This window comes from Ciona intestinalis, chromosome 10, assembly GCF_000224145.3.
Source record: "Ciona intestinalis chromosome 10, KH, whole genome shotgun sequence".
Taxonomy (NCBI): Eukaryota; Metazoa; Chordata; class Ascidiacea; order Phlebobranchia; family Cionidae; genus Ciona; species Ciona intestinalis.
In genome coordinates, this window is record NC_020175.2 from 1,824,936 (window position 1) to 1,840,186 (window position 15,251).

General features: G+C 35.1%; 3 protein-coding genes across 5 annotated transcripts in view; 2 read left to right on the forward strand and 1 right to left on the reverse strand.

The window, feature by feature from the left end:
* Positions 1-1,971: 1,971 nt before the first annotated feature.
* Positions 1,972-6,822, forward strand: zf(c2h2)-129 (zinc finger protein ZF(C2H2)-129). 3 transcript variants are annotated; one of them, XM_018813566.2, is made up of 7 exons: positions 1,972-2,770; positions 2,831-2,915; positions 3,653-3,728; positions 4,017-4,105; positions 4,237-4,397; positions 4,461-5,665; positions 6,100-6,822. In XM_018813566.2, exons 2-7 carry the CDS (start codon positions 2,855-2,857, stop codon positions 6,554-6,556), a joined length of 2,049 nt encoding a protein of 682 aa, XP_018669111.1. In that variant the 5' UTR covers positions 1,972-2,770; positions 2,831-2,854; the 3' UTR covers positions 6,557-6,822. The 3 variants fall into 3 exon arrangements, with proteins under 3 accessions (XP_018669111.1, NP_001122377.1, XP_018669110.1); NM_001128905.1 differs by having other exon boundaries at positions 2,607-2,770; positions 6,085-6,556; XM_018813565.2 differs by lacking the exon at positions 1,972-2,770 and having other exon boundaries at positions 2,808-2,915; positions 6,085-6,822.
* A 781-nt stretch (positions 6,823-7,603) lies between these two features.
* LOC100179193 (3-phosphoinositide-dependent protein kinase 1) lies at positions 7,604-12,828 on the forward strand. Its single transcript, XM_002128836.3, has 14 exons — positions 7,604-7,805; positions 7,862-7,990; positions 8,099-8,141; positions 8,211-8,348; positions 9,387-9,531; positions 9,658-9,758; positions 9,969-10,044; positions 10,397-10,562; positions 10,668-10,835; positions 10,924-11,009; positions 11,087-11,191; positions 11,498-11,653; positions 11,883-11,937; positions 12,339-12,828. The coding sequence occupies exons 2-14, from the start codon at positions 7,904-7,906 to the stop codon at positions 12,441-12,443; spliced, it is 1,431 nt and encodes a 476-aa protein (XP_002128872.1). The 5' UTR covers positions 7,604-7,805; positions 7,862-7,903; the 3' UTR covers positions 12,444-12,828.
* A 907-nt stretch (positions 12,829-13,735) lies between these two features.
* The window catches only part of LOC108949822, a 6,429-nt gene continuing 4,913 nt past the window's right edge, over positions 13,736-15,251 (reverse strand). Inside the window, exons 2-3 of the mRNA XM_026836449.1 lie at positions 14,728-15,251; positions 13,736-14,354 (exon numbers count right to left, since the gene is read on the reverse strand). Coding sequence (XP_026692250.1) covers positions 13,969-14,354; positions 14,728-14,965 — 624 coding nt within the window. The 5' untranslated portion in view covers positions 14,966-15,251 and the 3' untranslated portion in view covers positions 13,736-13,968. The remainder of the gene's footprint in view (positions 14,355-14,727) is intronic.

Here is a 15,251-nt window from a genome sequence, read left to right on the forward strand (position 1 = left end):
AATTTCACACATGCAACGTAACTGGAAAATAGCAAGGTTAATACTGCTATCGTATATGACGAACAATAAAAATAAACTCGTAGCTTATAGTTGTCCAGTTGTATTTGTTATAAACACCGTAAAAAACGAATATTACCTATATTTTTATCATAAATATCTACATATTTATACTGCATATTCAGAATTCGACCGTTATAACATAAAAAACTATGATATTCATTGACGTTGTTGTAGCATCTTGACTTTAAACTATAAAAGGGCGGTTCATTCAAGTAACCTTTTTAAAGATTTTAGTCGTTGTCAAGAAATAAAAATGTTTTCCATATTATTCTTCAGCTATGTCACACCCACTTATTTGCGATTTTGTTTTACTGAATTAAAGGGGTTGCTATGACAGGTATAGTAGGGTGGGGAAGACGGTACACCTTTAGCACATTATATCCAGATATACTGATCGTGTTTTAAATAATTAACAACGGTCTATGAGATTAGTGAGATTAAAGTGTTATTTTTCTTTGAATATTCTTTTTTTACTACCAAATAGGACGAAAAAATAGAAATAAAAAGTGTCCCATCTTTTCCACCTTACCATATATGAAATTATCGGGTGTACTTTAAAACACGTTTTGCTTTATTCTGAAGTGTTTGTATTCAATTTTTAACCGTTGTTATTGAATGATTCCAATAAATTTAGTATTGGTATATAATAAAGCATAATTATACTTAAAACAAATACTCATTACTATAATAATGTAAACCAATAAACCCACATGACTTTTGTTCCAATGGAATACTTGTTTTTACTTAAATGGTTAGCATTTATTCCCACTAACACCGCTTAGTAATGAGTAAATATAAAATACTGAGATATATGCAACTATTGTAACACCACACGGGGGCGCAGTAGAGCCAGAATCTTAGTAAATGCGGTTTGATTGTAAAGTTTTTAACAATCTCTCGCTTTGTATATTCTAGAATGGGGAAAGATGGGACCCTTAAGCACTCATTGCCCAATATTTCCAAACCCAAAATCTACGATGGTTTTGTGTGGTACCACGAATTAGTACTATCATATACACTTCAAAGAAATATATTAAACCATACGAGAAGTAATTTATCTATTCGCACAACAGGTGTAACTTTGGAAATTCGAACACAGGCGAGCTAGTTTTATGACACGTAAACTTTATATATTTCTTTTCTAATTTAAGGAATATTGACCACTGCCCATTTTTCTTGTTTTAATATCCCAGTTTTTAAAATGGCCTGAAATATTTCAGCTTATTTTATTAAATTACGATACTGGATTGATGATTCAAATTAACAAACTACCAAAAAATGTTGACAGTTTTAATATGATTTACCGAGCACCACGTGTAACAGCATCATACAAATTTAATTGATTTTGTATTACTTACTTTATAATTTAAACATACGGTATTTAGTAAACAAAGAACATTCAAAGAATTAGAAAACCGTATTCCCATGACTTTCATAGACCGTTGTTGATTGTTTAAAACATGATCATAATATGTAGGTATTATATGTGCCAAAGGTGTCCCGTTTTCCCCCACCCATACTATATATATTATAAAAAAAAATGGCGTTATAAAAAAACTATACCCTGCATGTATTTATAGATTTGTTAAACGTATGATCTCGTGTTATGATCTATCCGTATAGTGGACCAGGAATCTTTGGGTTGTGCATATTTAACTGAGAAATCGACAAGCAATTAAACGCGGCAGTATACGACATGAACAATATAATTGGCGCATTATAATTAGATTGTATACCACGCACTACCTAAAAAGTTAAGCTATAACTGACGTCAGGTATTATTTATTGGTATCCGGCAACACTAATAAATGAAATTTTGTCAAAATGTAAGCCCTCGTATCTATTTAAATTTTGACGCTAAATAATCCATTTATGCAGTATAATACCAAACATACAAAATGTTTCAGTTTGTATCACTTTATTATGCATCACGTTTTTGGGATAAATACACATCAGGATTTAACAAAATATGTTAAATACAATATGGCGGTATTGCTTTCACTTAAAAGTGTTAACAATTAAGATGGGAAAAATAAAACAGTAAATATATTCTTTAAATCGAACTTTTGTTGTAAATCTTCTATTTTAATAATTTATTCATGTTTAAAACGATGTTTGTTTCGGCGTCATGCTGCTCGTTAGGTATAACTTCACTCGGGACATTTTAGTATCGAGTTGCTCAAAATTGTTAGGGTTGTCAACTGAATAGCGATGTTTTCGATTGAGTTAATATTTCTATACATGATGGCATCAGCTAGTAAGATAGAAAACAACCTTGTTATTACTCGTGCTGTAATAATATAATTCATGAAAAACAAACATGGTCTTATCAAATCTATTCCGAAGACAAACATACGGCTGATAGAATTCAGTCAGCGCGGTTTGGGCGACATCACTCAGAGCTCTAGCTCTTATCTTGCTTATCGAGCAAGCGATAAAACAAGCAGTAACGAGAAAACAAGAGAAAGAAGGCTAGCTTCCTGGAGAAGACCAAGATAAAGTATCTCAAAATTCAGGAAACGGTCCAAGACCGAAGCTCCAAAGCTCTTGTGTTCAGTTAAACTCTGATAGTGAATAAGCTTCGTGTATTGTACCGACCCATTGTCAATCATGCAAACTTGATATTATATTGACAAGAGAAGAAGGCAGTTTAAATTAAAACTCTAAAGTAGAGAGACATTAATCTCAGCTGACAAGGCAGGTGGTCACAGTAAGTTCATTTAAATAGTTGGCCAACAACAGCTTTTCCAAGAAAGTATTTTTGTTTCAGGTCTATACAAAAATAACACACATAATGTCCCGTAGAAAGCAAAGTAATCCACAACACGTACATAACCACGATGATGATTTCATTGGTAAGTTGTCTGTATACTCTGTTAATAAATAAATAGGTGGAAATATGTTAGTATAACTTTGGGTGTATGCAGTTACGCGTAATAGTAAAAATTGTTTACGTAGGTATTTAAATTGGCAAAAAAATGTTACGTTTGCACATTCAAATGTGTGGTATATATGATAAGAATATTCTACATAGATGTGGCATTACGGTACAATGTAAAAGCAAAGAAACAGTTTTGCCCGATATCTAGGCTACGGAATGGGCTTTTGAGTTTCTATATAGTCAAAAGCGTGAAGGCCTTTACGCATAGGAGAACTCATTCCTTTCCTTGGTACACCTACAGCGGCCAGAAAAAGTTTGTTTCTTTATTGTCCGTCCGACATTTCGTATGCTCTGCGATAAGATCTTATCTCGGTATTCCATTTCTGTGTCGGCCGTATCAGCCAGATCAAATACTTCCCCCTCGTCCCTTATCTGCGCTTGCTAAGTTCGAGCTGGAGAGAATTTACACTCAGCAAAATCGATGAGCGCTTATATATACTCGACAGCGAGCTACTGACGATTGAAAAGCTAACCTTCGAAAAACGAACGGTTGACAAAGAGAATCAATTTTACATTCAACTTCCATAGCGGTTATGTTCTTAATTGAAAAATCAACGTCATTTGAACGCAGAATCTCTTTCTAGTTTCGAACATTGCTGATAAAATAAATATTAGTTAATGTTTTATTAAACTTATTTCTAACTTTTGTAGAAACGCATAAAAGCAAAAAAACAAAATACATGACCCGATTACAAGATGAAAGTCCTAAAGATCAACATTTGGAAAGGTGCTACATTTATTAGTATAAGTATAAATTTGATATATAGTGGGGTGGGGGAAGATGGGACACCTTCAACACATAGTATTCAAAAATGCGGATTGTGTTTAAAAAAAAATAACAACAAAAAAAGAAAAAAAAACGTTTTTTTGGTAATGTGTTTGACATTTAGAACGGATATCATCTTCGAAATCCCTTTTTATTTCACCGTAATTCAATTTGGAACGCTGCATCGTTTAAAACTTACACTAGTACGTGAAATAGTTGACGCCTAAATGTTTCTTTTATTAAAAACAGTGCACCAACAACAAATACAAACGAACTTGACTACAAATACTCAGATTCGAGTCAATCCTCGGGTGAACCAGGATCCCCTCTGCCGAACAGTAAGTTACATTATTATAAAATTAATAATTTGAAGATCCCTGTTTATATTATATATCTTACGCAGCACACAGCAAGCTTGGTGTAATTTTATAATTTCCGAGCATGAGCAGAGGTTTATTTTACTTTGCAGGAATAAATGTTGAGAGAAAGTTTGGTTGCAGCAGATGTGGTGTTGCTTTTCTACAGAGGAGCTCACTTGAGGTACACCAGGAGAACTACTGCACTGGTCAGCGTTACAAGTTGGAATGCAAGATATGCGGAGCCAAATTTTCCGATAAAGACATGTTCGAGGTTGGTAGAACGCTTAAGCCATAGCCTACCTATATATAAATCTAAAGCGCATATTCTTTGCAGATGCACATGGAAGTACATTCGTGGAAATTTACTTGTCACCTATGCCAGACGCAATATGAGACCCAAGAGTCCTATGATAGACACTTCGCAGTGCATGTAACGAAACCAAATGGATCGTGCAAAATTTGTACTTACAAGTCACTTTCGCCAGAAGATATGACAAAGCATTTGAAAGTACATCGGAATTATTCTGGTAATCATTTTCCAACTGACTGTAAAAATGCTAGTCAAGGAAAAGTAAAAGAAGACTTACCATGTGCAACGGAGCGCGAAGAAACTGGAGACGCATGTGTGCAGAGTAGTAAGGCGATAACGAAGGTAAAACCACCTGAAAAATCGAATGAACCTAAAGAGGGTAGTTTTACATGCATTGTGTGTTCTGTATGTTTTGACGAGGTCGACTCGCTGCAGCAGCACTTACTAAATGTACATGCGTCTAACCAACCAAAGAAAGCTGTAATGAAACCTAAAGAAGCATCCATTCCGAACTTTCGTCGCCACAGCATTGCAGTGAACCGGATAGAACCAGAAATATCATCGAGCCCACATCATTCTGCTGTTGGGATAAAGCGCAAGTTTTCGGATGTTGAACAAAGAAATATTCCTGCTCGACGCAATGATATGTTTCTAAAGTTTGCTCAAGAAAACTCCTCTCGTAATGAAGGGGTGCTAATGGGGAGACCTATCATACGTTACCCGGGAACAAACAACCACGTCTCACCTGAAAGATATCGTTGCACAGATTGTGATATCAGCTTTGAGAGTTTAAACAATTTCAGAGTGCATAAAAAGTATTATTGTTCCGAAAGACGGGTAATAATGAAAGAAAGCGAAATTAACAGGGCAAATAAAAATCCAGCAAAGAAGAAGCGCGCGTCAAAAGCTGGTTCCCAAGAGGGAGAATCAATGCATCATGAACCAGACGAAGATAAACAAACATCACCAGAATCCAGTGTGAAGTCGACCAAGGAAACAGAGCAGCGACCACTTCGCAAAACCCCCGCGCGTCACTCTCGAAAAGTTAAGAAATACGAATGCAAGGAATGCAGTATCCGATTTTCCAAGTTTGACACCTACTTGGCCCATAAGAAGTATTACTGTGAGAGTCGAAGAAGTGAAAAATCGACAGGAAAACATCCCCACGTCATACCACATGACAAAAGCAGCGAATCATCGTCGGACGCTGATACACATCCAGTTGATAGGTAAGTCGTGTTTAGGCATCAACATTCACACATTTTTAATAATAGTAAGGTGGGGTAAAAAAGGTCACGGGGAAAAGTAGAATATTTTCTTTTTTTAGTCAAAAAATGAACTCCACTCCGCCTGTTCACGAATCGCTAAAGTGTACGAAGCGATAAATAACTCATCGTATGTTTTATTACATTTCTTATGAGTGCGATAAATTATCAAGGTATGATGGTAAAATTTCCTGGTAGTACTCAAAACTTTATTATTTTAAAATATTGGGCAATATGTACTTACGTGTCCCACTTTCCCCCAGTCCCACTATATGTACCAATAAAAAGTTGGATAGTTTTAATAAGAAATCCTAAACAAGCTGTTTGAACTGATATGCTATACATATGTTCACTAATGTTGTGATTTTTGTGCATGTTTAAAGGTCTAACCTCCGTAGGAATAGCCTTGGGACGAACCGTAGTCCATTCCAGGAGCCTCTTCGTCATGATTTGCTTCCCGACTTTCCATTTCCCTATCCTGATATACACATGATGTTGGGTGATCCAAACCAAGTTTCAGCTCTGCTTACGCCACTTGTAAAGCTTTATATTTCATCCATGAAGTACAACATGCTCCAGTCAGAAAGGAAAGTTGGAAATCGTCGAGTCCCAAATTTGGATAACGATTCAGTGACCCGAGACGATGCTGCAGGGCATTCACCACGCGCACGAAGCGACAACCCTTCAGTTAAACTCCGCCCGATTAAAACAGAAAAGAACGAAGACGAACTTGTCCGTTCCGCGGCTCCAACGGAAACTTCCCGCGCCGAAAACGTTCACTCTTTAAAAACTTTAAACCCCTCTATTATTCAATTCCCTGTAAGCATAAAACAAGAAGCTGTGACAACAATATAACTACAACAAGCTTTATCCAATTTGTTTATATTACGATCCACTGACAAATGAAGCAACTAGTAAACAGATTACTAAATACATTGCTTTGAATTATCTCGATCTAATTTCTCGGTCCGTTTGTTGGGTAATGAACGTGATACGGCGTTTAGACGATAATGTTTATATACTAGTTATGATAATCAATGATGTATATACTATATATACCACACGGGAATTGCAACATCCTTTATCAAACACAAACAACAACAAATATAAAACTCCAATAAGGAACGAGTAGTTACCGGTATACGTTGTCTGTTACAATCTTAAACGAATCTTTCGCGCTTGCGTACTGCAAAACATCAAATGCCTATTTAAGTTTATATCCTGTACATAAGCCATACAGACATGACTGTCTGGTAATTATAATGATTGTCTATTAGGTGTACGCATGCACCACTACAGTGTGTCAGGTTAAGTATTTACGGTGGCTGCTTTTAGCTTTCCGCTGATGTACCAGTGGTTGCGTTTACGTAATTGTGACGTTTCAAAACACGCGTCTATTGATGTCGTTTACGCTTAATTTCATGGAAATTTCTGCTGCTATTAGTTCGCAGCGCTACGTCACATTCTGCGTATATGTATGTAGGTACAAATTTAGCGAACTTCTTGAGTTATGTCGATGCTATTCGCAAAGTGTAAGTAGTTATTTAGCTCTTGGAATAAGGAAAAATGCAAATACTAGTAGACGACGGCGTGCGCTATTCTCATTTACTAAACCCAGTTATAGTTAAATATAGTAGCGTATATGGTGGCCGAGCTAAGTAAACTGGTATAGTATTATTCACAGACTATGTAGGCTGAACTAGTCATCAATATGATTACATTGTTTCCTGTTTGATGTTGTGTTGAGTTGGCTACAGTTATTTTGCCCCTGTGTGAGCGCTTACGGTAGAAGCATCTTTATAATTAGGTGGTTTGATTTGTGTTAATATGTACAACGCATATGGACAGTATGTATATGCAGCGAGTTATAATGTTTCACGTTTTGCGGTTGAACCGTGTGGAAATGCTTTGTATAAGTGACACAACCGAACATGTGGTTTTGTTATTCTACGATGAGTAGTTGTTTAGTTTGAGCAAGCCGTGAATACTGGACATTAGGGAGATCAGCTGTTATGTTGTGAGACTGTAAAGTGTAGAGCTAAGGCAGAACTTTAAAGTTCCACCGTTTATACATACAATAACAAATACACCAGTCAAGGTTACAGTCAGTACCTGTTAAAATATATATAGTCTTTTATTAAAATTGGTTCTTGGTTATAGTGTAAATAGAACAACTGGTGCGTATAACGATAACGCTGAGATATGGAAAAGTTTACTTCTGTTCCGAATAAAAAGGGACCGGACGATTTTATGGTTGCCAAGTTGCTTGGCGAAGACGAAGAGTCCACGGTAAGTTTGCGGGAGTCTGTTTTTGTAACAAAAGTTGCGTCACTTGACTTACACCAGTGTGATTTGATTTAGTTTTCTCATATTCTAGTAAAAAAACACTTGTTTCAGGTGGTTCTGGCGCAAGACGTGTCTTCTGGCAAATACTACGCAAGTGGGTTAACTAATTGTGTGCAAATATCTATCAGTATAAATGTAAATTGCTATTTGACTATATTCTCAGTTAAAATTTTGGATCAAGAGAAACTATCACAAGAAGATAAATTGAGTCAAGTGAAAAAGGAACAACACGTGATAAGTCGTCTTGAACATCCCTTTTTCGTGAAATTACATTATACATTTGAGGACGAAAAGAGATTATGTATCCTTTTTCACAAAACAAATTTATATTTAATGTAGAACCAACAGTGTATTTTAATTAAGATTTATCTAAATTAGTTTTATGTTCCAAAGATTAGGGGTAAGCTAGGACACTTAAGCGCATATTGCCCAATATTTAAAAAATCAAAACGTAAAACGGTTTTAGGTGGTTCAATGAATACCTTTATTAAAAGAACTGAAAAAGTATATTAAACACACATTATTTAGTTTTATTTAGGGGTAAGATGGGAGAAGTATTGAAAGATTTTATAATTGGTATTCTGCAACTTGTAGTAACCAACCTAAATTTAACCGGCTGTGCTAGCTTTTTTACCAAATAAAATTAATTTAAACATGTTTAAATCTGTTTTAATGGGACCCCCACCTGTGTTCTCATGTATACATGTCTCAGTTTTCTGACAAAACTAAAACTAATTTTATCGGAAAAAATCACTGTGAACGAAATATTTCAGCAAACATTTTTATTAAACTATATATGATGCTCGATTGATGATTCAAACTCACGAACTAAATTTCGCAGTTTTGACCTAATTCAGCAAGCATTCAAAATTACGAACTTGTCACCCATTAGAATATCAACTCTTTTTATTTAACATCGATTTTTAATGGTTAAAACAGCAATAATCGGCTTTGGCGATCTTCACTACTCTTAAATAAGTCTGTTTCGGCGGTTTATCAACAAAAAACATTTTGGGCGGTTTATCACCAAATGGGGGCCAGTAAAAATAAATAGATTTTTAATCATTTTTACATTTTACTCTACCCACCTATTATGGTTTGATTTTAGCCAACAGCATCAGGTATATATATGGAACACGGATATTAAATATGCGAAAATAACTTATTGTTTTTTTTATGTTATAAAAAATGTTGTTTTTTTATATAATGTTTGAGACCTTATTCAGGGTTCACTCCAATTCTGAGAAAAGTTTGTACGTACATCATTTTTATAGAACGTTTCGATCCCTCTAATTTAAAGCTGCAAAACATCTTTTATCCTTAACGACTAACAAAACAGATTTTGTGCTAAGTTATGCTAAAAATGGTGAATTGCTATCTTACATAGAAGCAAATACTTACCTACCTCTTGAGTGTGCGAAGTTCTATTCTGCTGAAATAGTGTTGGCCTTGGAATACCTTTATGGTATGCACATTATTCACAGGTAAGTGCTGGTTTCTAAACTGTGTTTGATATAAATATAATGTGTTTGATGTAAAACCACAAATGTTGTGTGTACAAACTATGCTTTTTAACTTCAAGATAATATTATGTTCATTCTATTGTTTAGGGATCTAAAACCAGAAAACATTTTACTAACTGACGACATGCATATTCAAATTACTGATTTTGGGACAGCGAAGTTACCACCTGAAAACAGAACAAATTCAGGTATAATTTTTGACGAATATTAATAACAAGTCGGTCAACACGTTAAGTTAAGCTTTAGAATTTTAGATGTTTAATTATGAACCTAAATTATATTTCAGTATGTTTTTTTAGCAACGAGTTTTTGTTTAAATTTTAAAATCTGTATTTGTGTTATTGCGATATTACACTATTGTAAGTGGTTTGTAAATCAAATTAGGCATGTTGTTATAGAACGGACAACTTCTTTCGTGGGAACTGCCGAGTACGTACCACCAGAATTATTGACTACTAAGCGTTCTTGTGCCAGGTAATCAGTCTTGTGTGAAACAGGTTATACTCATACAAACGTAATAATAAATTCATGTCGACACCCGATAACGCACAATGTCGTTTTTACTTGGTTTTATATGGTACGGTGGGGGAAGATGGGCCACTGTTTCATTCTATTTTCCAATCCAATTTGATAGTAAACAAAAAAACATTCAAAGTATTATAAAACCACATTCTCATCACTCCGACAAACCGTTGGTAATTGTTTAAAACACAATCAGGATATTTGAATATTATGTACTAAGGGTATATATCCCATCTTACCCCACAGTACTATATGTGGTGAAATAGCAATAATTTTATTTTTTTATTGGTTTTTATTTTGCCAGTTCGGACCTATGGGCTTTGGGTTGTATTGTGTACCAGATGTTAACCGGGAAAACCCCTTTCCATGATGACAGCGAATACTTCGTGTTCCAAAAAATCGTGAGTCGCGATTTTAAATGCCCACCTGCAATGAATGAAGACGCGCAGGACTTAATTGGCAAACTGCTGGTAAGCTAAAATGTTACAGTATCATAGCGACTTCCGACAATATAAAGTAGTCGCATCTAAATGTGTAAGTATCGGACCAAATATTACATACAATAATTGCTGTAGGTGGTGGATCCAGATGACAGGCTGGGATCCGCACGACAAGGTGGGTTCGATCGACTGAAGGCTCACCCATTTTTCCGAGGCATCAACTGGCAGAATTTGCACAAAGAGACTCCACCTATGATGCACAGACCAAGCTCTGTGTTGGGGAAAGATCGGCTTGGAAGTGAGGTGGGTTCTTATTTTTAGTGATTTGATGCGCCGCAATATAGCAAGAGGCTTGTAGAACACAATTGTTTATATTCTTATATTAAAAAAGACTTTCAAGACTGCAGAGGATAGATTGTCTCCTTCGAAGGGTGGTACCATGCGAAGAGTAAGCCAGGGTATGGACAAACAACTGAGGTAAATACTAAACCAAAATGTAATGTAGTATTACACGATGCAACAACTATGTATACGCGTTAACCTATGTTGGTTAGATTACAATGTAGTGATCCAGAGGACAACGAAGGGTACGGGCTTAGTTTAAATTTATCCGAAGAGGAAAAAGAGAGAAGATTGTCGAAACAAGCGGAAACACCATGGTTGGTAAAATGATAAACACTTTAACGTAAAAATCAAAACACTTTACAGTGGTTAAAGAGATCGCCCCGTAACCCGATGGCTGTTAGGTTCAAAGCACGTTGCTCCCATTACGGATACGTGCAGTTTTCAACCCAGCAGTTAATTACTGCTGATGAGGTGTCTATAATCTGCATACCTATGTTTTAAGTCAGGTTACTGGATAAACAAGCGATCTCATTAAATTAAAATAGTGTGAAGGGTAGAACATGTATTTTAACAATGGCTTGAACGTAACACCAACCTAAGCACAATCAATGTTTCACCAGGAATAAATTTGCTAATGGGCGCTTGATTTTAAAAATCGGGGAACTAGAGAAGAAGAGAGGTCTCTCGCTTAAATATCGACACTTTATTCTGTTAGAAGGTCCACGTATTATATACATTGATTCGTCAACCATGGAGATCAAAGGAGAAATACCCTGGTTAGTTTTTATTACATTATATAACACGATTCATTTAACTCATTAATTTAAATGGTTTGTGACTGAATGCATTGTAGGACTATCCTAGTCTGGTTGCGCTGTAATTTATAAAATTGGGTACTAAGTTTAAATCCGGATAATTTTGTTTTTTTTGTGTGTTTTTGGTTTGGTCAATCAGAAACTGAAGTTCCGATTTAATATCATAAAGTTCCGATTTAACAAATTTCAGGTCAAAGGAGTTGATGACAGAGGTCAAAACGTTCAAAGTGTTCCTTGTTCACGTGGTGAGGATTTTTACAAGTTATATATATAACTTAACTAATTATGAAGAATGCGCATTGTCCATTTAATTACTTCAAGCCTAAGCTTATTCAACTTTGTTAAGGACTATAGTTGTGTCTTTTGTAAGCCCGCCATTAAGAGGCTGAACTCGTCTGCTATCTTTGTTAGCGTATGTATCCTTGGGCAAGACCATTTAAACGGTCTTTTCAACCCATTGGTCCATAATTGGTTGTCCAAGTTTTAAATTATTAGTTGTGGATTAAAAAATAAACATAACACCCGTGTTATAACGATTGTTGTTGCCCCGCCACGCGAAGATAAATAGGTCCTCATTCATACACGTAACAATCAATTATTCTCATGGATGTATGTATTTTTACTGAAAACTCTGCTTTGAATTTAGCCAGGAAGAACATACCACCTAATCGATAGAAAAGGAAACGCAATAAAGTGGTGTCGGAAAATTGAAGAAGTCAAACAATTCTATATTGAACAAAACAGATTATGATAATAGATATTGTTTTACTCCTGGTGTATAATTTGTAGCAAAAACTGCTGCAAATGACATTTATTTACCTACACTGTATATAGACTCTATGTAAATAAGTATTTTTTGTTGACTTGAAAAGTATATAACATATCACTGGTCATATTTTTAGATTGTACAAACGGTGTAACGTTTTATTAAATTTGTTACTTAAATTCGTGCGCGATTTATTCGTAAAGGGCGAAACAATGATTTTCTCATTTACCGAAGTTTGAAACATAATGTATGGACCGCGCAGCTGCAAAAAAAGGGAACCCAGGCGAGAACCCTTTTTAAATAGAATCCAGCTTTTCTTGTTGCATTGATAACTATTTCGATCGAAGGAATAAAGATTGGGGATTCGGTATAGCTGCATAAAACTTCTATCGTGCGCTTCTTTTAAAAATAAGATTTTAGAACTCCTATATAGTTTAACAACCCCTGAAATAATGGTGTGTGGTGATACTACAACAGGCCGCTACAAAGTAAAGGTATAACATATATATCGAACATCAAGCCCACATGATTTATTACAGCTCAGCCATATATGCATATATATATGGACCAATAGTGAAAGTATATCTGGGTCAGAATTGAACATGCAACATCTGTACAGATGCTGTTATCACGCGGCGCGGTTTAGTCAAGACCGTCGCCTGAACAATGCGTGCATTTATTTTATAATGTAGGTCACTCTTAAATAACATAGTTTAACCATATTATCCTAAAGTGTCACTTAAGTATACTACAATTTAACTTACGAATGTTGTATTCAGCGCACCGGTATTAATTGTTATTAATGAGTAGACCCAACACTCATTACACGTCTCCTTCTTCGTTTACATTTGTCAATGTGGTGTATCTTAACTTGAAATAGTTTTTTCAAAAATTAGTTTTTTTTATATATATAGTAGGACGGGGGAAGATGGGGCACTTTTAGCAGGTAACATCCAAATAATCGGATGGTATTTTAAACAACAAACAACGGTCAATGAGAGTCGTGATGATACAGTTTTATAACTCTTTCAGGCTCTTTGTATGTTCTTTGTTTGCTACTAAATTAGACGATAAAATAGAATAAAAAGGAGTCCCATCTTTCCCCACCTTACTACATATCAGGTTTACATTTTAATTTACGTAAAGTGAACCGTTTACTTTAACCTGATGTGTTCGTATGTTGTGTGGTTATTTCACACTGCTGTTTGCATTAGCTCGGTGCTTCCCACTAGCGACATTCGGCCAATTAATGCAACTCGTTTGTGGTAACCACGGCGTTGAAGAAATGCTCGAAAGCGTCTAATACGTCAACGATAGGAACAGTTGTGTAGGTTATTCTAAAATCTAAACAAAACTCCAATAGGTGAAAAAAATGATAAATTTGTTCAAATATAATAAAATTATGCTGACATTCCATAAGGCATTTAAAGACATGCAGGAAAAATGATAAACGGCAATATTATATTTTATAAAATTGAAGCAATTTCAACAACATAATTTCATTTAAGTATTAAAATGAACCTGGGCGAGATTTGCGAGCAGTTGCGCGTTTGTAGGGGTTGCTATAATGAGGGTAGCATGATCGGAAAGAACTGGAAGAAAACTTTTGTGTTTTATGAAATTTAGATTGTTTTAAAGTTTCATCTATAACTTGTTTATTTTTTTCTTTTTCGTTATCTTCTTCTTTCTGATGATTATTTTGTTTAGTTTTATAACTGTTTAAAACAGACTTTCTTCCGGACAGTTTTTTAGTGTTGGGAAGAGACATCTGGGCAAACTTAAGAACAGGCCACGGTCTGTCGGGATTGTGACGTTTCTTATGAAACTCAATTTGAAGCTCAGTCATTCCATTGAACAGCATTCCACAGTGTGCACAAGTATTCACAATTGGTTCCTCTAAAAAAAATAAAACAATAATTTGAGTAAAATAAAAAAATGCAAAATAATAAGTATAGCTTTACTGTGTGAAAAAAAAACACATTTTACTTCATGGGTCCCAATACATTATTTATGCTGGTTACCCTTGAAACCTCAAGTTGTATGAATAACTTGTTTTATTAAGCTTATATTTATTTTGAAACACAATTGAGTAGTATGTTTTAAACTAATACAATAGCTATACTTTGAGTTTCATTTACTTATTTTAGATTAGAATTATTTTATGCCAGTAAACTAGAACCACCATCATAACATTGTATGAAAAAAAATTGTTATCGAATTAAATGTATAGATTGCTGAATAATGATAATTAACATAAAGCCATAATTACCTATTGCATGAGGTTTTACCGAGTCAACATCACATAAGTTGACCATGCAATCTAGCAATTCATTTGAAACAACTGGTGAAAACTTTGTCTCGGAAGATTTCTTTTCCATTGAAAGCCTCTCTTGTTTTTCCATCATCTTCCTGTACATTGTATGCAGCGTTATACACCTTTTTCTTTCTGTAGTTTCCACATAGTCATAAAAGCTCCACAGGAGATCATTTTTATAGTGAAAATACATACGACCACGTTTAGATTTTTTAACTGAGGGAATATCCACCAAATAGTCTGTGTCATATCTGTTTGGGAGTTTTGAGTCACGTTTAAGTCTTGAAGAGGTTCTTCCAGGCAAAGTATCTGCCTTGGTTATACGTAATTCTGAAGATGCTTCATTTTGTTTAGGTGGAAAATCAGTGCTGGAATTCGTATGTTCCCTTAAATTATCCTTCTGTAAATGAGGAATGTTTTCTAAGTTTGAGTTACTGTAAGTTGATGGTTCCGAACAAATTAATCCAACAGTTTCTANG